This window comes from Rhinolophus hipposideros, assembly GCF_964194185.1.
Source record: "Rhinolophus hipposideros genome assembly, chromosome: 21".
NCBI classification, from domain to species: domain Eukaryota; kingdom Metazoa; phylum Chordata; class Mammalia; order Chiroptera; family Rhinolophidae; genus Rhinolophus; species Rhinolophus hipposideros.
Window position 1 is genome coordinate 41,687,114 of NC_138067.1, and position 26,292 is coordinate 41,713,405.

Sequence of the window (26,292 nt, forward strand, 5' to 3'; positions counted from 1 at the left end):
TAAACACTTTAAAGGTGGCCAGTCCCTGCCCCCGGCTCCTGCCAGGCCAGACCCGCCTCCTCAGCTCACCTAGTTTCATCTTCTTGAGCGTGGAATCTGAGTCCTCTCGGGGCCGCTTGCGGGCCTCCTTGCTGTTGGGCATGTTGCGGGCGATCTCGGCCTGCGGCGTGCCCAGGTCCACCAGCAGGGTGGTGATCTGGGCCTGGAATTCCAAGGAGGCCGGGTGTTTCAGCACGCTCAGCAGGTGCAGCTTGAGGTTCTTGCGCACGCTGCTCACCTGAGATTTGGCCAGTGTCGGGGGCAGGTTGGCTGAGGAGAAAGAAACAATAGTTTTGTGTTGTGGACAGAGCTCATGGGCCTTGAGTCTCACTACCCAGGCCCCAGTTCGGGCAGTGGTTGTCGACATGCCCTAGAAAAGTTCTTTCGCTCTCAGGTCTAGTGTGTGGCCTTCCCCTCGCACAAGCTTCTGCTGAAAACCCTTGAGAGGTCTCCATCAGTATTAGTCAACCTTAATGCAAAGAAAAAATTTAACCTTCCTTTTATTAAACATGAAGTCTCATCTCTCTCAAAACTTAAGCTTCCTTTTATTAAGCATAAAGCCTTGTCTCCCTCCATCTCTGGTCTGGAAATGTCAATGCCCCACCCTGGGGATTACTATAATCACCACCTTCACCTCCAGAATAGTCCAACTGAACTGCTACAACAGGCCACTGTTGGTCTCTGCCACCAGAATGACTTTTGAATGTCTTAACAGTCACCTTGAAGAGGGGGCCTCCCCTGCTCCAGAGAGAAAGAGGATGCCCGTAATTTCCCCTGCCTGACGTCCTTCTCTACTTCCTCAGCCAACAACACTCCCATTCTTCTTTGAAGGAACCACCCTGGTTCCATTCTCAGTTCAAGTGGGCAAGTGTCTCAGGGCCAGTAAGAACACTGCCATTCCTTGGTCACTGTGATTGGTTCAGAGATAGGCTTGTAATCTCTTTTCAGCCAATCAGAAACAATGAGCATCAGCCCTTGGGCTCTCACTGGAATGACTGGGAAGGAGACACTCTCTTTCCCTGGGGTTGCCAAGTGGACAGAATGGAAGTCTGGAGCTATTGGGGGGCCATCTTTGTTACGCCAAGGAAAAAGACACAGAATGAAACCAACATGGAAAAAACAAGAGGCAAGAGATGGAAACAGATTCATGCAGATCCATGATCTGCACACACTCACCCATCAACCCCAGACTTAGCAGTTTTCATACATGTACAAAACTAGAGAAAACAGTATAATGAATCACCATGTGCCCACCAACATTTTACTCATCTTGGCACATCTATCCTCCTTGCTTTTTTTCGGGGGTGGGGGGGGGGTGGGGGGCACATGGGGAGGCTGGAATATTTTAAAGTATTTCACAGATATCATGTCATTCCACCCACACATACCTCAATATTAAAGCCAGCTTTGGACTAGGTTTCCGTCACACATAATCGAAAGACTCCGGTCTAATCTAGAGAATCCTTCCCTGTGCCCACAACCTATGGCACTAGACTAATGACACGTCCTGCTGGGGCCCGCTACCTAGAGCTCCCATGTCCTCAGGAAAGAGCAGACTGGCTGGAGGAGAGGAGAGAGGGAGAGGGAGGGGACCTGCCTACCGTGCAGGGTTTCGTAGGCCTGGATCACCTCCGACATGAACATGGGCCTCTGGCGGGCAATATTGGCGAGGGAGCCCAGCGCCGTGGTGAGGTTGATGGAGGAGATGGCGGGGTGCACCATGAACTTGAGCAGCTGCTCCAAGGCTGCCTTGCCCTCTTCCCACAGCACATCTAATGAGGAAGAGGAGGGGACCAGTTAGGAGGAGGTTTTCTCCCATGCCTCTGGAGAGAGCGGCCTGTGGGGCCAAAAGGGGAGAGACTCTTGCTTGTACATGGATGGCTGCGAATGGCTGAAAAGCACAATTTGGTGTTGATGAGCCCTAGGAGACCATTGATGAGTATAATAATTTAGTTATGAAGATGCTCAAAGAAGGGCTTACAATTTTGAATGACTAGAAATAATGTAAATTTGAAGCATGTGAATGAACTATGTTGATGTAAAACTTTGAATATGTTTATATGCGTACACAGGCTCAAAGTCCTCTGTACCACCACTCTCCTTGATCCAGTCCCCAATTTAGCTCTCTTGACGTTTTCTATGCAAAAACATACTGGATGCCACATTTCTTGAAATAGTGAATAAAAAATAGAATGTGATGTAACCAAAATATGGAATATTGTGTAGCAACTAAACATGATTTTCACAGGGAGAGCTAGAACTTAAGATAATATTGTTGAGTTAAAAAGGCTGTCAAAAAATATGCGGGAAGAGCTAGCAACTGTGGAATGCTTACTGTGCCGGCCATATTAACGCACCAAATGCTCATGTCTACACCCAAAAGTAGATGCCATAATAATGACCCCCAATTTACCAGTGAAGTAACAGACTCTGAGAGATGGTAGATGAAGTAACAGACTCTGAGAGATGGTAGAGCAGAGATTCAAACATGGGTCACTACACTTTAATGTCTCCCAGCCGAAAATATAAAGCATAGTCCTATTTCTTAAAAACAAAAAAGCCAACAAATACAGAAACTATAAATACAGACAAATACCTATCTCTGCATAGAAAAGGTCTGGAAGGAAACAATACTCTTAGTAGAGTTTATCTCTGGGCAGCAGGACTGGGGGGCTATTTCCTGTATACCCCTCCACATTTACTACCTGGCACCTCAGTGGTGTGCACGAACTACTTCTGTACGTGCAATTAGGAAAACAGTGAAACTAGCTAGCATTTACTAAATGCTCCCCTCCTCACAGAACCTCACTACAAATCCGTGAAAGGGGTACTACTATCGCCTCCATTTTACAAAAAGAAAATGAAGTTCCGAGAGAAGTAACTTGCCCAAGATCACATGATGAGTAAGTGGTGAAGCTGGGATTGGAACTCGGTGTCAGAGCTCTTAACCACTGTACCATACTGTCTCCAGAAATGACACACCAATAATGAAAGAGAGGAAGAGGAAGAGGAAGGGGGCCGGTGCTGTGACAAAGGGCACCAGCTGACGAGGGCCACTCACTGTACTGGATGTAGGGGTGGTCACGAGGGATTCGGTCCAGGCTGATGTCGTGTTCCTGGCGTCGGGGCACCTCTGAGTCAGCAACGCGGGGTGACAGGGTGACAATGAGGCCCTCCACAAACTTGATGGCATGGGTGCGGACACCATCGTTGTCAGAGTCCAGTAGCAGGATGATGTCCCCGGCCATGGCAGACACCATGTCCCAGCAGGCCTCCTGGAGCTCGCTGATGACCCGGGACTTCACCATCCACTGGGAGCGGCCCAGGGAGGAATGGACAGACAGACAGAGAAACGGGCACATCAATCTCCAACTCTAGCACCACCCAGAGGTCCGTAAGTGACAATAGATATATACATCTGGAAAACAGTTCCTGAGTCAGGTGACGCTGGGGACAGGACCAAGTGGTGACCAAGTCAGGTCTGGCCCTGCCCTCACGAGGTTCACAATGACAACCCAGAGAAGGCTCAGATCTTGAGGAAGACAAAGGCATAACAATGCTGACCTCCCACGATGGTGGCAGAGATTACATGGATTCCCTTTTTCATTAACGCTAGGGAACACAGTAGTGTGTTCTCTTCCTAATAGCGCTGACTACCATTCATAATTAGTATTTCTTTATTATTAATATTAGCGATTCTTTCCTCAGGATCACTGTCACTGGGCCATGAGCACCACGAGCACAGGACCAGAGCATCTCGGTCACAGAGGAGGTACTCGGGGGCTGTTTGCTGAATGCATAAATAAATGGGTCAGGGGATGCAGGTATGGGTTAATGGCGACTCCTGACCATCAGGCAACATTAGATCCCTTCGTTGTCTCTTCCCAAAGACCAACAGCACATCTTGCCCATAAAGAATCTGACTCTGGTTTTGAACTCTAACAGGTGAGTCTGTAAATGAGACCTGTCAGGTGGGCAGGGAGCTCTTACCTGTAGGGCCACCTTGTAGAGCTGGGTCATGGTGAGGATGGCCTTCTTCACCACATTCACATTCTCATCCCTCAAGAGCATGTTGAGGTTCGCAATCAGTTTCAGCAATAACTCAATGTCTCGCTTGCTGGGGAGTGGAGGGAAAAAGGGCAAGGTCAAGGTGGTCTTCGGGCAGGCAAAAGGAACCTGGCGTTCACAAAGGACGGGAAATCAGGGTCAGCGTGTCAGGAGATTGGAATGGACGTGGGCAAAGTCAGGACCTGCACCTGTCTTGTTTGCCAGCACATCCGGAAGCTGAGAATAACTGGCACCTTCGGACCTAGCTGCCCCAGAACCTTCTATCAAGGTTGCTCATACAGCCCCCACTCCTTTGCTGTTAGGGCCCTGTGTTCACATATGGGGCAGCAGAGCCAGCCCACTGTGAGAATCTGGACAACCAACTCTGTCTCATTTAGAGCAGTACCTACCTCATAGTTTGTTGTGAAAATTGCAACAATACATGTAAAGTGCTTAGAACAGCGTAGAAAGCATTCAATAAATATTAGCCATTATGACTTTAAAACATTTTGCTTTATGTAATCACTAGTTTTGTTTACTAGTTTGTTTCCCTAACAAAGGGCGGGGGCCCTTTGCAGTCTGAGTACTAGCAGAGTCTCAGTTTTTTTGTTGAAGGAAAGAATAAAAGGCCTTCAATAAATATTTGTTCAATGAATAAAAAGATTCAAGGCCCCACCTAGCGCCTAGAACATGAATGTCACTTTCACAGCACGTTATAATCTGAAATTAAATATTAAACTAATGAGTCAAAAAATATGAAACTCAACTGTCAGCTAAATGAAAGCAGGAACAAAATCTGTTTTTACTCACTGTTATATCCCTATAGCCTGACATAAATGCCTGAAAGATGGGAGGCATGCGACACATATCAGTTGAACAAATATTTTTTTTGCAACCTCTGAAAAGTTACCAAAAATTCTTCCAATAAAAGGTAGAGATTGAGAATTTGGGCAATGTCGTTACAGACATGGGTTAAAATCCCAGGCCTGCCACATACTGGCTGTGTGACCTTAAGAAACTCACTTCCCCTCTCTGAGTCATAGTTTTATCTTCAGTTAAATGGTAATTCATAGTGTTCTGAGGATCAAATAACAAAGTAGCTGGCGCCTGAAAACTAGAAAATGTCACTAAATAGGGGTTATTTTATTTCCTCCCAGTCACAAAGCATCCAGTAAATGTTTAATGAAAAAATGACTCAGCTTGAGCAAGTTCTGAGCCTCAGCTTCCCTTTCTGTAAAAGAAAGTGAACCAAGTCTCCATCCCGAAGGCTGCTGTGAAGATTACAGGTGATAACAGAAGACAGGATTTAATACAGTGCATGGCAGAGTAAGCACTCCACCTGATTACTAATATGATTACATACTTGTTCACTAAATACGTATTGAGCCCCTCCTATGTGCCAACACTGTTGTAGACAATGGGGTACAGGGGTCCACAATGCAGAGAAGTCCTGCCCTCATGGACTGACATTTTTGTGGGGAAGAGAAGCATCAAGGTAATTCCAAAAACACTATAAAGAAGAGCGCAGATGGGGTGTCAGGTGTGCGGCTGCACTGGCACAGCCAGGAAAGGCTCACGGAAGAAGACTGGAGGAAGCAAGGCAGTGAACCAGCTAGCTCCCTGGAGAGGAGTGTCCCTTGCCGGCACAGCCAGCAGAGAAGCTGTGAAGGAGAACACCTGTTTTTCTGAGGAATAACCAGGGAGCCAGGGGACGTGAGTGAAGATCAGAGAGGCCACCAGGAGAGGAGGCAGGAGGGAGCAGTTTGGGTTTCAATCTAAATGAGGCAGTGGGTCAGCGGAGGTCGGAGCAGGGAGTGCGGCGGTCGGATTTACGTTTTGGCAGGCTGGCTCTGGCTGCCATGCGTTAAGAGGAAGCAGGGAATGGGGATGGCCGTGCCTTTCGGGGGGATGAAAACGTTGTAGAACTAGATTGTGAAGGTGTTAAATGCCACTGAACTGTTCACTTAAAAATAGTTAATTTTATGTTATGTGAATTTCACTTCAATTAAACAAAAAAAAACAGAGTGGAATCAGGGAAGCCCAACAGAAAGCCACGGAAGCCATCCAGGTGGGAGGTAGGTGATGATGGCTTGGACCAGTGTAATAGCAAGAGAAGTGACTGAAAATGGTCAAATGCTGTTTACACTTTGAAGGCAGAGCCAACAGTTCTTACTGACGATGCAGATATGAAGTGTGGGGAAGCAAGGAAAATAACGTGACTCCAAGATTTCAACCTTATTAAATATTTGCTGGGAGGGGGAATGGGCCTGAGAAGTGGAGAGCCGGCCTCTCCGGGCCGGGCCAGGCCGGGAGCTGAAGAGGCGGACTCCACCAAGGGTCTCCCAGGGGCTCCCTGCGCCACCCCATACCATGCCTCCTCGATGAAGCCGATGACAAACTTGCGTACTTCAATTGACTTGTCTACTTGGAAAGCGATGATCTCCTGCCAATGTCAGGAAGAAGGTGGGTCAGGGCTGTACCAGGATCCATCCCCTCAGCCCTCGACCCACACCTTTTGTCTCCCATCCGTCACTCACATCCAGGAAGTTGTCCAGGAGTGTGGGATCTTTGTTGATGATCAGTTCCTGGACCTGGGAGGGATTGGGAGAAGGAATGCGCAGATAAGACCAGGGTCTCATCAGTGCAGACAGGAGGGTGTAGGGGGAAAGAGCTTGGGGCTAGGAAGCAGATAAACTCAGCTCAGATCCTGGCTCTGCCACTTCCTCCCATAAGCTGGGCAAGTGGCTTCCCCTGAGTCTCTTCTGAAAATGGGGCCTTAAGTACCAATTCCTAGGGCTGTGCTGAGGCTTCAACACGATCCTCCAAGGCGCAGGTCCCGGTGGACAGTGGGTACACAACACGCAAGGGGCTAAAGAAGGAAGTGCCACAGGGCCTGCCTTCCTGAGGCTTGTCCGTCAGTTTCCCCCACTCTCCTGCTTCTACTCCCCATTTGCACTGCCACAATTCAGCAGGCATGTATGACAGTGAGAACCGTTTCCCGAGGCCCTCGTACCTGCCAGGCTCTTTGGAACAAGCCTTTCCCACAGACATTCTCATATAAGCCCAGCACCGGCACAGGCCTGGCTCCTACTCAAGCTGCTGTTGTTGAATGGCCCTCACAGCTATGCCACCCCCAACGAGGGTAGCCTATTGCTGAGGTGCAGTCAGCTCCCCAAGGCCGCATGCTGAGCAAGTAGCAGAACTGGGGTCCTTACCCAGGCAACTCGACCCCACAACCTCTGAACTTCACCAGTCTCCTGGTCTGAAGCACACCTACGCCACCCCCGCCCCCAATTCCCCAAGTCCTCTTCTGCCTTTGTGCAAGCTATTGCGTCCTCTTTCGAGTCCCTCTCCCTCACGTGGCCAGCTTCTCTCCTTATCCTCCAGGTCTCAGCTCAGACGTCCCCCTTTCCAGAAAGGCCTTCCTCACTCCTCTCCCCTAGGCTGGGTCAGGAGTGCCCCCCAGGTCCTCAGCCCAGCCCTGCTCATTCTGGGTCCTCCCTGTCTCACGATCTGCATGTCTTCCCCCCAGGAAAGGACCATGGCAGAAAGGAAACCCAAGGATGAAGAGCACAGGATGTGGAGCTCGAATCCAGCACTCAAGTCCCAGTTCAAAGTGACCTTGGGCTAATTATTTAAGCTCTGAGTCTTCTTCTTCCTGTATGAAATGGGGATGAAATTACCCTGCCTCACAGAGCTTTTGTGAAAGTTAAATGAGGGCATGCACCATGGCAGGCATATCCTAAGTGCTCCAAGGTGGACACCGTCTTCTTTTTCACAGATTCCCACACGCCCTCCCTGTGTCCTGCTCGCCCACACACGCCCAGCCCCTCACCTGTTTGAGCACCGTGATCTTTGAGTCATTGGTGATCAGCGCTGCCTGGTTCAGGAGATCCACCACCTGGAAGGAGAGGGGAGGCAGGTGGTGCTGCTGCCATGCCCGCCCAGCCCCCTTGGCCCTCCCTGGGCTCTGCCACCTGGAGGTGGATCGCCCCCCACACCAAACCCTTCTTTCCATGCTCACTCTCTCTGAAGTGGTCATGCCATCAATGCCCATCCCCTCCTCTTGTGTGAAAAACTGTGAGGCCACGCTCCGGCGCGTGACGCTGTCCCCGCTGCTGCCTGCCATGGCTGCTGTCTAGTACTCCCTGGGGAAGAAAAAGATAGATGAAGCTCTGGGCGCCTGTGCCTGGGCTGGAAGTTTCATCCCACCATCCACAAAGGGCTCCACCGTCTTTTCCAGCCCGTCCTGTCCTGGTTGGGTCTACTGAAGCCCCCTCCACTTCAGGGTCTGTCTCAGACTGTAAGTGTACAGTCTGATGGATTGTAATTTGGGGGTGACTGATGTCTCTCAGGTCAGAGGCAGTACCTCACGGAGTACCAAGACTCACCTCCAGTACTTCACACATAGCGGCTGACCACAAACATGTGTTGAATGATGGAACAAATGAACACACACACAACATTTTTGCACATACTGTCCCCGCTGCCTGCAACATCCTTTTACCCATTCTGCCAGGCTGACTCCCATTCATCTTTCGGGTCTCTGCACCAACGTCTAAGGACTGGCCACAGTGCCTTCCCGACTCTTCATCTGGGCTGTACTCTGCACTGGACACCAGAGCAAGCTTTCTAAAACACACCAGTCACAGAGTCCTGCTCACAGTAAGTACTCAATACATCAGAAAAGGCTCAGTTGAATAAATTATGTTTCAGCCATTTTCTGGAATGCTATGGAGTTGTTTTCAAAGAGGGGTGGGGTGGGGAGGGAAAACTTTTGGGCTGTGTCCCAAAGTCACAGCGGCACAACTATGAAATAAGAAGGATCTCAATCACAGGACTAAGGAGCAAAAGACTATTAGCAACCAAAGGGTTCTCAAAGAGGAAGACTGGCTGGAAAAATACGATAGAGCTACACAATAAAACTCTATGCAGCTGTGAAAAGGACTGAGGGAGGGAAAAAGAAGGAACGAGGAGAATCTCTATACACTGATAATCAGTGGGCTCCAGCATATATTCAGTGAAAACAAGCAAAGTAGAAGACAATGTTTGCTGTCTGCTCCCTTTTTACAAAAGAAAGGGAAACACGTATATGTTTAAAAAAAAGGAAGAAGAAAAGAAACTGAAAGGATAAACCAAAAAGCAGAAGAGGAAGGAAACGGCAAAAAAACTGAGTGGCTCTCAGTGCAGTATCATCATAAAAAAGATGTCCCCCACAGCCTGCAATAATGCATCACAGAACATGTGCAATTCAATCCATTTTTGTCAAGTTTGTGTATGTCTACACAGAGCGACCCGAGTCAGTGTTCTCTTCTGTGAGACAGAAGTGGTAACAGTGCTTCCCTCACAGGAAGGACTACCTTGAGTTAGGACACACAGTCAACATGAGATAAGTACAGCTGCTATTTTTTTTTTTTTTTTGGTTGAGAGCCCACTGGCCCATGTGGGAATCGAACCGGCAGCCTTCGGAGTTAGGAGCACGGAGCTCTAACCGCCTGCGCCACCCGGCCGGCCCAGCTGCTATTTTTATATACATGAGAAAAGATCGGAATTATATTGCATAAACTGTTAACAAAAATTTGAGGGTGTCTGCAGGACGAATGACTATCCAACATCTTCTTTCCTAGTATCCCTGCTGCCTGTCACCCCCACATCTTGCTTGGCGTCAAAGCCAATGTCCTCACCAATGCCCAGAAGACCTTATATGATTTGGTCCCTTCTATCTCTGCCCACAGCTCCTCTCTGCTCTCTCTGCTCCAGCTACTCTGGCCTCCTTGTTGTCCCTTGAATATGCCAAGCATGCCCCTTCCTCAAAACCTTTGTGCTTCTCTTCCTTCTGCCTGGAATACTCCTCTTTCCAGATATTGGCACAACTCTCTCCCTCCACATTTCCTTCAGGTCTCAACTCAACTACCTTGGCAGTGAGGTCTTCTTTGACCACCCTATTTCAAATTTCAATTTCCTTTCTCTCCCCATCTGTGTTGTTTTATTTTTCTCCATGGCATTTATTACCATCTATACACTACCTACTGTGTTTCCCCGAAAATAAGACCGGGTCTTCTATTAACAGACCCCACATCTGTTCATGCAAGTCATGGCCACCCAACAACCAGCATACTGCTGTCCTCATCAGAACATAATGAAGCTTTTCATGATGATAATACGAGTGGGTATCGAACCAGCAACCTTGTTGTTAAGAGCACTGCGCTCTAACCAGCTGAGCTGACTGCCCCCTATACTTCTATTTTCTTTGTCAGGTATATACATATTTCCCTTTCTTTTATAAAAAGAGCATATATTAAACACCATCTTCCTTTTCATCTATTTTCACTTAACGTATGCTGGAGCCCATTCTCTGTATGAGTGTAAAGAGATTTTCCTTGTTCCTTTTTACAGTTGCATAGTATTTCGTCATGTGGATGTTATCAGTTTTTTTCTGCCAGTCTTCCTACTAAAGAATATTTGGGGGCCCGCCCAGCCCTGCCCGGCCCAGTGGCTCAGATGGTTGGAGCGCCATGCTCCTAACGCCGAGGTCGCAGGTTCGATTCCCACATGGGCCAGTGAGCTGCGCCCTCTACAGCTAAGATTGTGAACAACAGCTCTCCCTGCAGCTGGGCCACCATGTGATGCCATGAGCAGCCAGTGGCGGGGGACCATCGTCAGTGGCCGGCAGCTGCCTAGAGCTGCCATGAGCAGGCGACTGGCGACCAGCTGCCTCGGCGGGGGGAGCACAAGGCTCCTAACACCAGCATGGGCCAGGGAGCTGGGTCCTACACGACTAGACTGAGAAACATCGGCTTGAAACCGGGTGGGGGTGGAAGAAGGGGGAAAAATATTTGGGGTGTTTGCAATCTTTTGCTATTACCAACAGTCATTGTTTCCCCTTCCTTTCCGTGTACTCCTTATGGAGTACCACTGCCTCCCCCCACCTGGGAGCACGACGACTGCCCTCATAGACACAGTGGCCCCAGGAGTATCTTTCATTCATTCAACAAATGTTAACTGGGTGTCTTCAGTGTGACGGTGTTGTGCTGGGAACCGAGCAGTGACAACACACACCCAGTCCCTGCCTCCGTGGAGCTCACAGTGACAGACATAATCAAAGAGTCAAACAAACAAAGGTACAATAACAAATCAGGGGACACATGGCATGTGTCCTCTGGAAAGGTACAGGGACCTCTGAGAGCGCCGAACAGGCGGATTTCGGGATGGAGGGCAGGAAAGGAGGGCTTCGCAGAGGAAGTGACGTAGGTGCAGAGACCCGAAAGATGAATGGGAATCAGCCTGGCAGAATGGGTGAAAGGATGTTGCAGGCAGCGGGGACAGCATGTGCAAAAATCCTGAGGCCTGAAGGCGCACGGCGAGTTTGAGGAACCGAAAGACCAATGCAACTATTCGAAGTGAGGAATGAGCAGAGGCTGAGCAGGGGCAGAGCCAAGGCCGCGGGACGGACGCGCCTTGGGGGCCACGTTGGAACTTTGCCCTAAGGGCACTGGGGACCCACGGGAGAGTCCTGAGCAAGGGAAGAAACTGGAGTACCAAACGTCACTGCTCCCTTCTCCTCTGCCCCCATCCCTCTGCCAGCGCTCCTGCCGCTTCAGGGTTCTTCCTCCCTTGGTCCCCGGGCCCCCCACGCCACCCCAGCTCACCGCGGCTCCGGCTTCCGTCCCCCTCGCGCCCCCTCAGCAGCGCCTCTTCCCAGACGCCGCCGCCATCTTCCGCTCGCCGCCGTGACACTGCGCACGCGCCGCACACGCGGGGTCGCCGGGAAATGGAGTCCACGCAGTAGGCCGATCCCACCCCTATTTCTAGCCCTGCGAGCGGCCTTCCGGAATACTCCCGGTGGCTCTTCTTTGCTGGCTTTCGAACGCCGTGCCTTCTGGGAAATATAGTCCCTTGGCAGAGGCTCGGGACAGGGAGGGAGACAGAGGCTTCTGGGAAATGGAGTTCACGGTGGTTGAGTTCCTGGACGGCTGGTATTAGAGAGAATGGAGGGTACGGACGGCGAAGCTCCTAGGTCTTGGAGGTGGTCCACTCCTAGTGGAGTCTAAACAGAAGCCCCAATTTCCTCCACCTTTGATCCTGACCATTTAGACAGTTCGGAGCATTTCTATTAATAGCTGTCGGAAGCTTCAGTATTCCAGTCCATCTAATGGGACTGTGGTGTCGAGGATCTCCTACCGGTCCTTATAGAGGCAGACTGCATCCAAGGGGTTCACTGCGCTCTGAGGCCCCTTTCTTCCGCGGAGGTCGTGTTGGGTTCTAGCTATTCGCCCTCTACTGTCAAGATGATGAAACCCCCTGGGGTGGAGGGCCCCAGAGTTCTGATGTCGGGGACCTCAGTAGCAGCATCGTCTCCCAGCAGCAGCTCCCTCAGTCTGCAGCCATCTCCAGCCCTCACGTCCCCGGGCTGCGGCTCCCGGCGCCTGAGGTCTATCTCCTCTCAATCCCGCAGGGGGCGCCCCCGTCCGAGCGCACCGCCCAGGGAGAGGCGGGAGGGGAGCCCGGGGCGGGCGAGGGCGGGGGGGCGGGGGTGTCCCGACTATAAAGCGTGGACGCCTCCCGCGGCGCCTGGGACGGCTGGGACCCTGGGCAGTCAGTCGGACGGGCGGGCGCCGGTTGGGACTCGGGCCGTGCCGGCTGAGAGATCCTTAGCGCTCGGTTCCCCCCGGGCCGGAGCGGGGGCAGGTGGGGGCGCAGGCCCGGGGGATGCTGGGCTCCGTGAAGATGGAGGCCCATGACCTGGCGGAGTGGAGCTACTACCCGGAGGCCGGCGAGGTGTGTCCTCGGGGATGGCGGAGCGGGAAGTGTGGGGCAGGAATCAGGGTGCGGACTTAAATGAGGGCAAGGACTGGGGCATGGGCTCGAATGGGGGCTCCGACTAGAGTTGAGGAGTAAAGGAACTAGAGACACGGAGACCAGGTGTGGGATTCGGGGACGGGGGCCAGGCATGGGAGTGCGGTTTCCCCAGGCCAGTCGGAGGGAGGGATAAATGGGAGTCAGGAAAACTTAAGTAAGGGTCAGGTCATAGCTTAAACGTGAGATCTGGGTGGTGGTGACCCCAAATCCAAGGGATTAAAAGGAACAAACCAAAGCTGGGAATCAGACCTCCCAGAATAAGAGACAGAGCTGGGGGATTAGGAAATAGCTTCAAAATTGGGGGAAAAGACGGGAACTAAGAGACGGGAGAGGGAGGACACCATTAAGGGAAATCTGAGGTGAGAGCTCAGGGTTAGGACATTGGGGTTCAGGGATAAGGATCAGGGTGCGATCTAAGATGAGGTCAGAAATAGGGGTTGGTGCTCAAGGATAAGAGATGGAGGTTGGTTTTGGTAGTCTGAAATAACAGGTGGTTTAGAGTTGGGGTTCAGATAAATGGGGGCCCAGATGAGATCGGAATTGGAAGCGGGAGAGCAGCGGAGGGGTCGATTTCCATTCCCCACCCCCACCCCTACTCCTGACCCTCACCCCTTCCAACTGAACTTCACTGCTTTAATTGTTAGAGACCCTCAGCAGGGATTCTCCTGTTGGAGGCTAGAAGGTTTCAAATTTCGCACCTCCCTATCCTCCTTCCAGTAATCTCCAGTAATTGCTAATGTCCTCACTAGCCCCATCTCTGACTAGACCACCCTGGAGTAGGGGAAAGGGTATATCTTACTTCCCTCACCCCAGCAGGCAGAAAGTCCTTCCCCGGGTCTAACTCCCATTCCTCTTGCTGCAGGACTCCCGCTTAGCTCACTGTACTCTATACTCAACAGTGTGAAATGGAGGGGGGATCTGGACACTTAAATTCCTAACCTGGAAGGGGAGTGTGGACCTGAGGCAGGGGAACTTGAATGTCTGAGTTTTACAAGGAGACTGAGATCTGAGGGTTACAGGAGCTCCCAGGTGCCTGATTCCTGGGTCTGGGGTTTGATGCTGTTATGTGGGACTCTCAGATCCGCGGGCCTGCGGGGCTTGGCATGGTGCCCGGGAGGGGCCAGTCCTGGGGCTGTGGAGGTGTGAGCTGCACGTGGGGTGGGGCAGGTAGACCCGGCAGAGGGGGATTGGAAGTGTTGAGGGTGGAGATCGGCAGCTGGAGGTGTCAGAAGGCAGAGACCAGGTTGGAGGTGAAGGCTCCCAGGTATTGGGGCATCCCAGCTGAACCTCCAGAGAGTTCAGAGTCTGGGAATATGATTTAAGGGAACCAACTACAGATCAGTGTTTTGGGGACACACCTTATACGTAAATGTGGAGATCTAAGATGGAGGAATCCTTATTTGGGGCACACTCTTAAGTTTAGGGGACACACTGTATCAGAAATTGAGAGACAGTCTAGAGATGATCAGCATTTGGGGGCATATTTTGGAAGAGTTGGCATGGGGGACCGGAGATGGAAATACTGTCCGAGGGTCTCCCCAGCCTTTCCATCAGCTGAGCCACTTCCTCCCCTTGGGTCAGAACAAGGTAGAGAGAAACATTCACACTTACTCAGCTACTGAGAACTGTGAGGTCCCCCAAAGTGCTTCTTGCCCTCCACGCCTTCCTGCTGGGGTGATATTAACACCCCCAGGCTGGCTCCCTGTGTGGAAGGAAATTGAAAGGTATCACCCTGGGGTGGCCCTATTGGCCCCCAGTTCCCACAGATCAACTGGTCCAACTGCTCCCCCACTTCAGAGAGGGAAAACCTGAAGCCTTCTGGAGTGTTGGGGGCTTCTTTAGGTCCTGAGTAGAGACTGGGGCTAGAAACTAGGCTTCTGGCTTCACACTGCCTCCCTCTGCTCGTCACACCCTCATCCAGAGACAATAAGGAAATGAAAGGCGAGAAATTTCAGCCTCCTGGGGTGGGGGTGCAGGTCCCCTGAGGGCTTTCCCCCCAATCTCAGCCCCGCCCTGGCAGGGAAATCCGGCTCAGACCCGGACACTGGGGGTTCATCCCAGCCCCGGGGCGTGGGAAAGCCTAGGGTGGATTAGGGCAGCTGGAGTTCTAGAGATCAGACCTCAAGGAGGACTTCCGGGTGGGTGGGTAGGTAGCCAGAAAAGGAGGGCCTTGGGGTCCCAGTCTGTCTTCCTCTGTGATACAAGAGAGTCTGACTGAGTTGGAAAAATGGGAGGGGGTGTTGGCAGAGGAATTTAGGAATTCTCTGTAGATCCCCTTAAATCCATCACCTTTTCCCTTCATCTGGGGAGGGGGCAGAAGCAGCCAACCATGGGGGAGACGAGTGCATAGGGGAAGGGAGTAGCTGGGAATGCAATTTCAATGTGAGATTTCTCAGGAGGGTGATACTGAGGCAAGGAAGCAGATCGATACGTAGCTGTGCTGAGGGAGAAAGATAAATGGGGAGCTGGGAGGGGAGTGGGGTAGAGAGAGACAGAGGGTGAGAGAAAGGAAGAAAATGTGAGGAGGAGAGGCAGAGTGGGAAAGGGAAAGACAGGGTAGGAGTTGATAAACATGGGGAGGGGGAGGGAAGGAGTAGAGAGATACTGAGACAAGGAAGGCGATGGACAACCACACACAGAGCCACCAGGGAGATTCAGAGACCTGAGAGAAAATTGCTACGTGGACAGACATATGAAAGAGAGAGGGGAGAGTTTCTCCACTAGAACTCAGACCTGGGTTGGTTGCCACCTGTCCCTGACTCTCAGAGTGTCCATTTTCTCTATGGACCTTGGGACCTGCAGATGGTCACAGAGACAGGGGCTGAGAAAGGACCCACTGCCTCGTAAGAAAGTTGGCTCCAGCCAGAGCTGGAGCAGCACCCGCAGTGCCATCAGACCCCAGCAGGGACAGGGAGCAGGTGACGTATTGAAGGAGAGAGTATGAAAGGAGTAAATATACACAGAAAGAGAGAAATCACCATCCACCGTGCTTCGTATTTTCCTTATCTTGTTCACTTCCTGCTGAACTATCAGCTCCACGAGGGCAGGCATTTCAGTCTGTTTTGGTCACTGCTGTTTTATAACATGATCCAGAACACTGGTCTGGAACCAGACTGCCTGGATTCAGAAACCCAGTTCTGCCCTTTTCTTGCTGTGTGACCCTGACAACCTCTCTGGGCCTTAGCTTGTTCAGTTCTAAAACGGGCATCATAATAGGGCCTCCCACATGGTGTGGTTGTACAGATGAAAGGGTACCTTTCCCTGTGTAGTGCTGGGAGCAGCGCCTGGCACAGAGTAGGTGACCAATACATATTTGTTGAATGGATGGAAGACTATATAGAGGGTTATTTAGAGAGACGGCAATGTCTATCGTATTTCATTCATGCATATTTTTTCACCATTTGAACATTTCCAAAAGTGGAATGGGTTTTATAGCCAATGGTATCTAGGGATTATAACTGACACTACGTTTTTCCATTCTTACTGATTCTTTATACTGCAGCTTACAAACAGTGATGTCTTACATTTGATAATATATGGTAAATAGATGATGTGAGGTTGAAATGTGATTTCTGATAGTCAAACATTTCTGACCTATTAAAAACTGTAATTTTATAACCTAAAAGATGGAGAGAGAGTACACATGTCGATTAGATATAAATCAGCAGTTCTCAGTTTTTTGGGTTTCAGGACCTCTTTACACTCTTAAAAATTATTGAGGACCCCAAGAAGTTTTCACTGATGTGGGTTATGTCTCTCAATAGTTACCGAGAAAAAGTTGAGAAAAAATTTTAAATGTATTAATTAGTTTTTAAATAGCAATAACTTGTTAGGATACATAATGTGTTTTTATTAAAATAACTATATTTCAAAACATTTAGTCAGAGGAGTGGCAGTGTTACATTTTTGCAGATCCCTATTTGGATCTGGTTCCATAAAAGACAACTGGGTTTTCATAGCTGCTTCTACATTCCGTCTGTTGCAGTGTCACATGTCATGTGGCCTCTCGAAAACTCCACTGTACACTCATGAGAGAAAGAGCGAAAAAGGCTAGTAATATCTTGGCATTATATGAAAATAGTTTTGACCTCATGAACATACTGAAAAGGTCTTGGAGACACCCCAGGGTGTCCTGGACTGCACTTTGAGAACCACTTAAAGCCCGAGCTCCAGTGTATGGGAGCATGGGGGTGTGGGGGAATAGGGCCCGGGGGGTTGTGCATGAGGAGAGGGAAGAGAGAGAGACTTCAGGAGACACCGCTGTCTACAGAGAAAAGTAAAGATGGAAAGGACTCATAGTGGAGGCAAGACAGGCAGACTGAGGGACACACGGCGGTGCTCACTTCACTGACCCCTCCCCATCTTTCTTTTTCTCCATACAGGTTTACTCTCCAGTAACCCCAGTGCCTACCATGGCCCCCCTCAACTCCTACATGACCCTGAACCCTCTGAGCTCTCCCTACTCCCCCGGGGGGCTCCCTGCCTCCCCACTGCCCTCAGGACCCCTGGCGCCCCCAGCCCCCACTGCGCCCTTAGGCCCCACCTTCCCAAGCCTGGGTGCCAGCAGTGGTGGAGGCAGCAGCTCGGGATACGGGGGCCCGGGTTCGGGACTGGTGCATGGGAAAGAGATGCCAAAAGCGTACCGGCGGTCCCTGGCACACGCCAAGCCACCATATTCCTACATCTCGCTCATCACCATGGCCATCCAGCAGGCTCCAGGCAAGATGCTGACCTTGAGCGAAATCTACCAGTGGATCATGGACCTCTTCCCCTACTACCGGGAGAACCAGCAGCGCTGGCAGAACTCCATCCGCCACTCGCTGTCTTTCAATGACTGCTTCGTCAAGGTGGCGCGCTCCCCAGACAAGCCGGGCAAGGGCTCGTACTGGGCGCTGCACCCAAGCTCAGGTAACATGTTTGAGAACGGCTGCTACCTGCGCCGCCAGAAGCGCTTCAAGCTGGAAGAGAAGGTGAAGAAAGGGGGCGGTGGGACCTCCACCACCAGGAACAGTGCAGGGTCGGCCGCCTCAACCGCCACCCCCGCTGCCACGGTCACCTCTCCTCCCCAGCCCCAGCCTCCACCCCCGGAGCCTGAGGCCCAGGGTGGGGAAGAGGTGGGGGTGCTAGACTGTGGCTCACCCCCTTCCTCCACACCTTATTTCACTGGCCTGGAGCTCCCAGGGGAGCTGAAGTTGGATGCTCCCTACAACTTCAACCATCCTTTCTCCATCAACAACCTGATGTCGGAACAGACACCAGCGCCTCCCAAACTGGACGTGGGGTTTGGGGGCTATGGGGCAGAGGGTGGGGAGCCTGGGGTCTACTATCAGAGCCTCTATTCCCGCTCTCTGCTTAACGCATCCTAGCAGGGGCATGGGAGCATGGTGGGTGGGGTATGGCTGGAGTTTACACCATCAGGCTCTTGGGGCCTGATCCTCCTCGTGACACTTTGCTTGTCCCCACCAGTTAACATCTTGGTTGGTCTCTTACTTAACTGTGGTGACTGCCGCTTGTGTGGGAATCGTGTCGATCCATTGGGTACTGTGATAATGCCGTCGACATATTGGTGGGTCCATTGGGTACTGTGAAGACTGCCATGTTGATTGATATTATTGGTTGATCCATTGGGTACTCTGATGGCCACCACCAGGGGTGACATCTTGGTTGGTCTGTTGGGTACCACGATGGACATCCTCTTGGCTGATCCTTTGGGTGTGATGGTGATACCATTTCAATTGCATCTTCTTTGGCCCATTAGATGCTGTGATCACTTCTTTTTGGTGGACTTCTTGGTAAAGTAGGTGCCAAGTTGGCCACCATCCCTTATAACATGTTTTTTTGTCCATTGGGTGCTGTGATGGCCACCATCTGGCTGGCCGACACAGCCAATGTACCATTGTGCACCATGACGGCCACCATAGCCCCTGTGTTGGCCATGTCGTCACTGTCTCTTTGGTGTGAGTTGAGTGACGGATGGAGATGAGAATATTCCTTGGTTTTCTCTGGAGCCCATTTCCCCCTCTGGTCCAGGAGAAACCAGAAAGGACTGTTAGTGTGTGGGAAAATTCTACTGAAGTCTGGTTCTTGTCTGGGAAGTGGTATACTGGCTGTGTTTGAACATTAAAGACACCATTTCTGCCTCTTCCGGAATGTCTCTTTTCCTCGGCGGGTGGGCCCTGTGGAACTTGAACACGTGGATTGCTGTTCCCCTGTCCCCTCTCCTTCCTGCCCCCAAGAGCTGGCTGTCTCTGGGGGAGGGGATGGGGAAGGCATCAACCTGACCTTTGGCTCTTTGCTGTCCCTGACCCCAAGGACAGTTTGCTCACAGATAGCAGCCCCCGCAGCAGTGGGGCCAGGGCAACAGGAGGAGGTGGCTGTGCAGTGACCAAGGCCATCTCCCCACCCCCACTCCCCAGACACACACCTCCAGCTCTGAGGCTCAGGCTCAGGGGCTGCTCAATTTTTGGTTAAGTGAGGGAGGAGGAAAAGGGACAGACAAGGTGTGAATTGAAGGAGACTGCAGCTTGTGTGTGTGTGTGTGTGTGTGTGTGTGTGTGTGTGTACGTGCGCGCACACACATGCCCCTGGGTCATAGGAAATCACTGTGCTTACTGAGATCCCATAAAGTGTTATCAATTGTTTCTATCCCTGGGTTTGTTTATTCCTACTCTGGGTATGTGTTTACTGTGGGTGCCTCGGGACATCAGACTTCTCCATATACATCTTCATTGTGATGTTGTGTGGATCTCTTACACACCTAGGTCTCTCTGGGTCTCACACTGTTAGGTGTGTGTCTCCGTGGGTCAGTTTGTCTGCATACCCCTTGTCTCAAAGAGTGTGTAACTTAGTGTCACTGTGTGTTTCATCTGTATTTCTGTCATCATAGGTCTGTATGTTTAAAAGAAAGTCTGCCGGTGTTTGCATAGTATGCCTGTCTTTGCTGTGTGCCTGTCAGCGAACGCAGGGTCTGCGGGCCCTGGTGTATGTCCGTCACTTTTGCAGGCAGGTATGTAGGGAAGGGGCTGGGTCCTCCTTGAGCTGCTGGGGACCTCTGGGTTTGGGGCCTGATTGTCTCTGTTACTCCAGGTCCCTCCCTAGGCTCTGAGTCTGATGTCTGTCGTTGAGATGTTCTCCTCATTGGCTCTCTCGAAAACACCACGGTGAACTTCACGCCCCTCATTTCACAGAGTGGAAACTGAGGCCCAGCATGGGAAGGGACGGGGCCAAGATCATTCAGCCAGGCGGGGGCAGTCAGGCAGAGTTGGTCTGAAAGGGTCTTTTCCTCGTCACGTTTGTCTGGCTTGGTTGTTGATGGCTCCCACTCATGGATTCAGTCGTTCAAAAACGAAAGGCTGTCTGTTTATCCACCTGTGTGTGTGTCATGTCTCTCCCAGTTCGTGTGTCCGTCTTTCTCTTTGTCTCTTAGTGTCATCTCTTTCTGTATCACTCTGTCCCTAACCTTCTCTTTGTGTCTTTATCTCTGTCCCTTGGTATTTTTGAAAATGTTCGTTCATTCTCTACATCTGTCTCCATATGGTCTGCCTTGCTCTTTCTCATTCTCTCCATTGCTTTGATTCTGTCCCTCCCTGTCTCTGGGTCGCTGAATCTCTCCTCTTTTTCTCTAGTGGATTCTAACTCTTCCTCTCTTGGGGTCTACCTCCCCCCAATCCTTATTTGGATCTCTGGCCTCTCTCCTCTTTCTCTGGTCTCCTTCCCTCAGCTCCCTAAGTTTCCGCCTCTACCTGCCACCTCGCACAGGCTGGGCCCTCTATTTCTGTCGCTGTGCCCGCCCTTGCGGGCTGCGTGTCACCCCCGCCCCCTGCCGTGCTGGCTCCCTGGGAGCCGTCCCGCCAGCTTCGCTGTCCTGGGCAGGCTGGGGAATTCCTCCTGGTTCCTGGAAAAAACAACTGGGGCCGAGAGAAAGGCCCTCAGTCTCCCCGGGCCTCCGCCCCCCTCCCTCGGGCCTGGGGGTCTCTCCCAGAGTCGGCCTGCCCGAGGCAGGAAGCCCTGCGGTTTCTGGCTTCTCCCAGGCGGCCTCCGGATCTGGCCCCCACCCCCCGGCCAACAGCCCAAATATTATTCCGCAGGAGGAGTCGGTGGCAGCAGGAGGAGGCCCAGGCTGAAAGAGGCTTTCAGGGCGGCCAGGCCTGGGGCTTCCTGTCCCCAGGCTCGGGCCTCAGGCCGCCCCAGTAGGGACCTCAGGTGGCCGGAGGGGCGGGTGTTGTTGTAGGGTCCTGAGGGGAGGGTGGAGCCATCCATAAGGGTGTCTGGTGGCCACCGGCTCGGCTGGCGTGGGCAGGTGTGACCCCCACCTCAGGGACAGCCGGCTGACGTCCAGCGTGGAAAAGTACCACGGTCAGACGTCGGACGCATGGACAGACATGAGGACGCCAGAAATCAGGGAAGGAGGGATAGCCATGGGGACACAGAGAAACCTGGGCTGGGAACTGATGGACCTGGATGCAGTTTATGGGCCTGAGGTGACATGGTCCAAGGGAGGGGTCCATGGGTGGGGAAACAGAAGGCCAAGCAGGGTCTCTGTGCCGGGCAGAGGGCCATCTGCATCAGAAGCAGGAGATGATGATGAAAATAATAACAGCTGCTAGGGCTTACCATATGTCCGGCATTGCACGAGCACCTTACAGAATTGATTGACCAAATCCTTGCCAACCCCCATTTTATTGTAGGTGAAACTGAGTCAGGAAGATGTGAAGGGACTTGCCCCAGGCCACTCATAGTAGTGAGTGGGGGAGCTAGGACTTGAACCCAGGCAGTCTGGCCTAGTCAGTGCCCTTGACCGCTGTGCTGTTCTAGCACCTGGGAAAGGCAACAGCAACGCAGTGGGGCCCCGGGGGCCCCAGCCCTCCCACAGTCACCCCCACTCCAGCCACAACCTGCTACCGGAGGAGGGTGGCACTCCAGAAGCCAGGAAGCTGGGCAGTTTACAAGTATGTATGTTCGTGTCCACGTCAATGTGTCACTGGGTGTCATACATGTGTCCTGGTGTCAGTATCATTATGTCCACGGGCTTATGTGTTAACTCCGTGATGTGTATCCTGTTAGTTTGTTAGTGTGTTGTGTATGCCTGTGTGTCTCTGTGTCAATGTCTGTCAGTGGGTTTCTGTAGGTGTTGCTATGTTTGTCATTATGTATGCATGTGTGTCACTGTTCTGTCATTGTCTTCTGTGTGTCTGTCACCGTGTTCTCTGTCTATCACTGTTTGTGTCTTGTTGCTGTGTCTCTGTGCCTAACTAAGAACATGTCTGCCTATCATCGTGTCCTGCTGTCTATTACTGTGTGTGTGTGTCACTGTGTCTGTTACAGTGTGTCTTTGTCACTAGGTTCTGTGGGTCTGTTTATGCCTTTGACACTCTGGGTCTGCCTATATCTGCCTCTCTGTGTCACTGTGTCTGTCCTTCTATGTGTCACCATTTACCCAGGTGTCACCGTGTTACTCACCGCCCAGGCCACAGGTGGGCGTGTCGGGCCCACTGGTGCCAGAGCTGGGGCCCTGCCCATCCCACCCTCTCCTGCCATGGGCCAGGCTGGGCGCCTGTTTGCAATGCCTGCCCCAGGTAAACACCAAGATCCGGAACCCAAGGGCCACCTCCCTCACCTCCGCCCCTGCCCCTCGGCCTGCCCTGGACTGGGCTGCACCAGAGCCCCACAGGCGGTGCCCTCAAACTGGAGATGTGCCCTGACCCTCCCCCAACCCCTGCTCACCGGCCTCTCCAAGCCCTAGCCTTGGACCAACCCTGTCTGTCTGTCTGTCTGTCTGCTTCTCTCTCTGCGCCTTTCTGGGTGTCTGCTGGCCTCTCTGTTTCTTTCTGTCCCTACTTCCTCTCCTTTGGGTTTCTCTGCCTTTCTCTAGAATGACCCTTGTCTTCCTTCTGTCACTGTCCCTCTACCTCTAACTTTTTCTGTCTTTTCTCAGTGAAGTTTGATTTCTCTGTTTTCCTGATCTGTCCACGCTTGAGTCAGCCTACTCTCTGCCAATTTCTAACTTTGGGACTCTCTGCCAGTCTTCTTTCTCTCTCTAAGTTTCTCTTTCTCCTTCTGTCACTGTGTCCCTCTCAGTCCGTCTCTCAGTCTTGGCCACTATCTCTGTGTGTCTCCGAACCCCCAGCCCCCCCCCCCAGGAGCAGACCTCTGCCATGTCCAGGCCATTAGAGAAGTGTGTGGCCCCCAGCTTCCCGCCCCCAGCCCATTGGTATGTGTGTATATATATATATATATATATATATATATATATATATACATATGTATATATATATATATATATATATACACACACATATATATACACACATATATATATAAAGGTATAGGTACATATTATTTATATCTGTACCCAGGGGCAGGAGGGCAGACACTGGGGCCTTTGTGTAGCCACTGCCCGCTGCCTGCCTGCCCGCCACTCCTCTCCCTTCGTCCCTGCCGCCTGCCCGCCTCCACTCCCCCCACACAGAAAGGTTCCTGTGGGGCCTGCCAGCTTCCTCTGCCTGAGGTGTGAGTGGGCACGCCACGGATCAGGCAGGCAGGGGGGCCTGGGGGATTTTTCCAGTTCCAGGGAAGCTTTCCGGGTGGAGAGGGCTGTGAAAGAAATGGGACTTCTCAGTTGGGCTGCTGTCTGTTTGCGTCTGCTGTCCCTGGGCATCCGTGGCGCTTTTAACCTTGCTTGTCCCTGAGAGTCTATCCGTACAATCTAATGTCATTCTGACTTCTCTGTTGGTTTGGGTCTTATTCACTGTGCACACACTGTCATTGGGCGTATGTGCTAGGTCCTCTATTGAGCCCTGAACACATAATTAATGAGATGCTGTCCATTCCAACTGATTCTTTGCCATTTCTGTTTTATTTGCCTCACTCAGTGCTTGAAACCCTGTACCTGTTCCCATTAAAACAAAATTCAAAGTCCTTATGGCCTACATGGCCCCCGGTACTCCCTTATAATCCCTCTAAACTCATTCTTATGACTCCCACTTTTCATAGCTGCACTTGCCACCTGGCTGTTTCTGGAACAAACCAAGCAGGCTCCCACCTCAGGGCCTTTGCACGTGTTCTTCCCCCAGATTACCCCTAACTCTCGCCCCCTCTTCCTTCAATTCTTAGTGTCATCTCCTCGTGAGCCCTTCCCTGCCTTCCTCTTTAAAATTGCAACCTCCATTATTCCCTTTCCCTGGCTTAATTTTTTTCTTCTTAGGATTTACCACTCCATGGCTGTCACGTGTTATGGGCCTGTCTGTCTAACCTGAATGTCAGTTCCATGAGAGTGGGAGCTGCATTCCGTTCCCTGTTGTATCCACAGTATCTCCCACAGTGCTTGTCACACAGTGGATAGTGAATTTGTTGAAGGAAAGGAACCCATTAATCTATCTAGCCTTTAAATTAGTCCTGTGCTGCGTGATGCTGGGGACAGAATGGCCCTGTCCTTATGGGGTTGACAGTCCAGTCCCTAGTGATGATCCAAAATGCGCAGAGCTGGCACAGGGGAGTGTAGGGTCTGTGATAGCCCAGAAATGGCACCTGACTCAGCCTGGGGGTCAAGGAGGACTTCCTGGAGGTGTCAGCTGAGCTGAGACCTGGAGGAGGAGCGAGCCAGGCCTTGTCGTGGAGAACAAATGACCAAGACAGATGGAGCCTTTTCCTTCTTCACAGAGCTCTCTCCCTCATAGTTTTCTAGTTCAAACCCGTCTCTTACCCTGATTTCACAGTCTGTCTCTCTCTCTCTCATCTGCTCCTTATTCCCCGTCTGTCTCTATTGTATCTGGATATTTCTCTACTCCTCTTTTCCAAACATCTGTCTCTGTTTCTACCTCCCTCATCTCAGGTCTTTTGATTGCTCCTGGTCCTTCTTTCTAGGTTTCTGCCTTATTTCTTTCAGTGAGCTGGTCTCTCTACAACTTCCTCCCCACCTCTGTAGTCGCCCATCTTTCCTTAAGTCTCTCTGAATCTGTTTCTCAAAACCTCTTCACCTCCTTACAGATCCCCAAATAAATCCATAACCCCTTTGCTCTGGACCCACCCTGGTGCTGGGGGGAAGGGGACTGATCCAGCCCCCCACACCCACACAGGTCAGGTCCTCTGCTCTGTTAATGGTTAACCCAACCTCTATCTAGAATACACACACGGGCCAGGCTGGGGGTGACTCCCCTGCCCCCCACCCACCCACCAGCTGTTCTTAAAGGACCAGGTGTCCTCCACAGCTCTTTAGCCCCTGTTGGGGCTGAGGGCCCTGGTGTTTGGAGGCCTCCAGCCGTTAGGATGGGGGAGGGGGAGCTACCCAGCTCTTGGGTCTGCAGAGCTGGGTCTGGGAAGGCCACAAGATTGCCTGGGAGGGGTGCACAGCACGAGAACCATCCAACATCTCCCTTGCCCCAGGCTTATCACCACTTGTATTTAATCAGGGGTAGTTTTCCCAGCCCTGCCCAGAGCCCAGGGTGGCAGTGCCAGGGGTGACTGAACACCTGAGACTGGATGACTGGGGGAGGGTATGGGACCCCTCAGTTTAAGAACTGGGGGTTTAAGAACTCCAGGTGTGGAGGACAAACCACCACCACCACCCCCTCCCTAATATTTGAGAGTTGGGACTTGTGGGTCTGCAAGATGTGTGGGTGGGCTACCTAGGTGACCAAGAGTATGGTTCAGGAAGGACGTCAGGATTTAGCTGATGTGCTACCTGGGTTCCTGTGATCTGGGGCAACCGTGAGTCTCAGAGCTGTATGACAGTGCTGTGTGGTGGCAGAAATATCATCCCCGCTCTCCGTCCATCCACTGGCCTTTGCGCTTGGCATTCCCCCTTCCCGAAATTGCCACTTCTGGGTCACAGAGGCCTCATGGGTGGGGGTTGGGCCCTTGGGGCAGCCACCCCCCTTAACCCCTGCTTTGCCGCAGCCCTCTCAGGCCCCGCCCCATGACGTCAGCGAGCAGGAAGTCCTGGTTAATGAACAGCCCACCTCGACAGGTGCGGGACAAGGCTTCGCACATCAGAGGCGGCCGCGGGGGGAGTGCCTGTTACCCTGCCAGTCACGGTGTTCTAGGATGGCCGCCGTTGACGCTGGTCTGCCGAGATGGGGCCGAGGAGCCCAGTTCTGGTTTTCCAAGAGTCCGCCTCTTGCGCTCTCAGGCACCACCAGAGGCCACAAGCTGCCAGTGTTTCAAAGAACACTGTTAGTGAACCCCACGGGGTAAATCTCCTTTCCTTGGGCAGTCTCTCGAGCAATCTAGCCTAATTCCCTGACCAGCAAGAACTTACTACTCGTCCCTTCTAGAAAGCCTCCCGATGTCTCTTTCCCTTCCCCTCACCTCATAGGTGCCGAGTCCTTCTCCTACATCCTGGGTAGATAC

General features: G+C 51.9%; 2 protein-coding genes across 3 annotated transcripts in view; one reads left to right on the forward strand and one right to left on the reverse strand.

Annotated features, from left to right (window-relative positions):
• SYMPK (symplekin scaffold protein) overlaps positions 1-11,844 on the reverse strand; it is a 34,831-nt gene extending 22,987 nt beyond the window's left edge. Inside the window, exons 1-9 of one of the 2 annotated variants that reach the window (XM_081031406.1) lie at positions 11,736-11,844; positions 8,111-8,234; positions 7,922-7,987; positions 6,624-6,677; positions 6,456-6,529; positions 4,030-4,156; positions 3,101-3,350; positions 1,641-1,811; positions 70-309 (exon numbers count right to left, since the gene is read on the reverse strand). In XM_081031406.1, the coding sequence (XP_080887532.1) occupies positions 70-309; positions 1,641-1,811; positions 3,101-3,350; positions 4,030-4,156; positions 6,456-6,529; positions 6,624-6,677; positions 7,922-7,987; positions 8,111-8,215 (1,087 nt within the window). In that variant the 5' untranslated portion in view covers positions 8,216-8,234; positions 11,736-11,844. The remainder of the gene's footprint in view (positions 1-69; positions 310-1,640; positions 1,812-3,100; positions 3,351-4,029; positions 4,157-6,455; positions 6,530-6,623; positions 6,678-7,921; positions 7,988-8,110; positions 8,235-11,735) is intronic. The other variant, XM_081031407.1, reaches the window with a different exon arrangement.
• Positions 11,845-12,795: 951 nt separating this feature from the next.
• Positions 12,796-18,311, forward strand: FOXA3 (forkhead box A3; the record flags this gene model as incomplete). Its single annotated transcript, XM_081030936.1, has 2 exons — positions 12,796-12,864; positions 17,328-18,311. The coding sequence occupies 2 exons, from the start codon at positions 12,796-12,798 to the stop codon at positions 18,309-18,311; spliced, it is 1,053 nt and encodes a 350-aa protein (XP_080887062.1).
• Between the last annotated feature and the right edge of the window lie 7,981 nt (positions 18,312-26,292).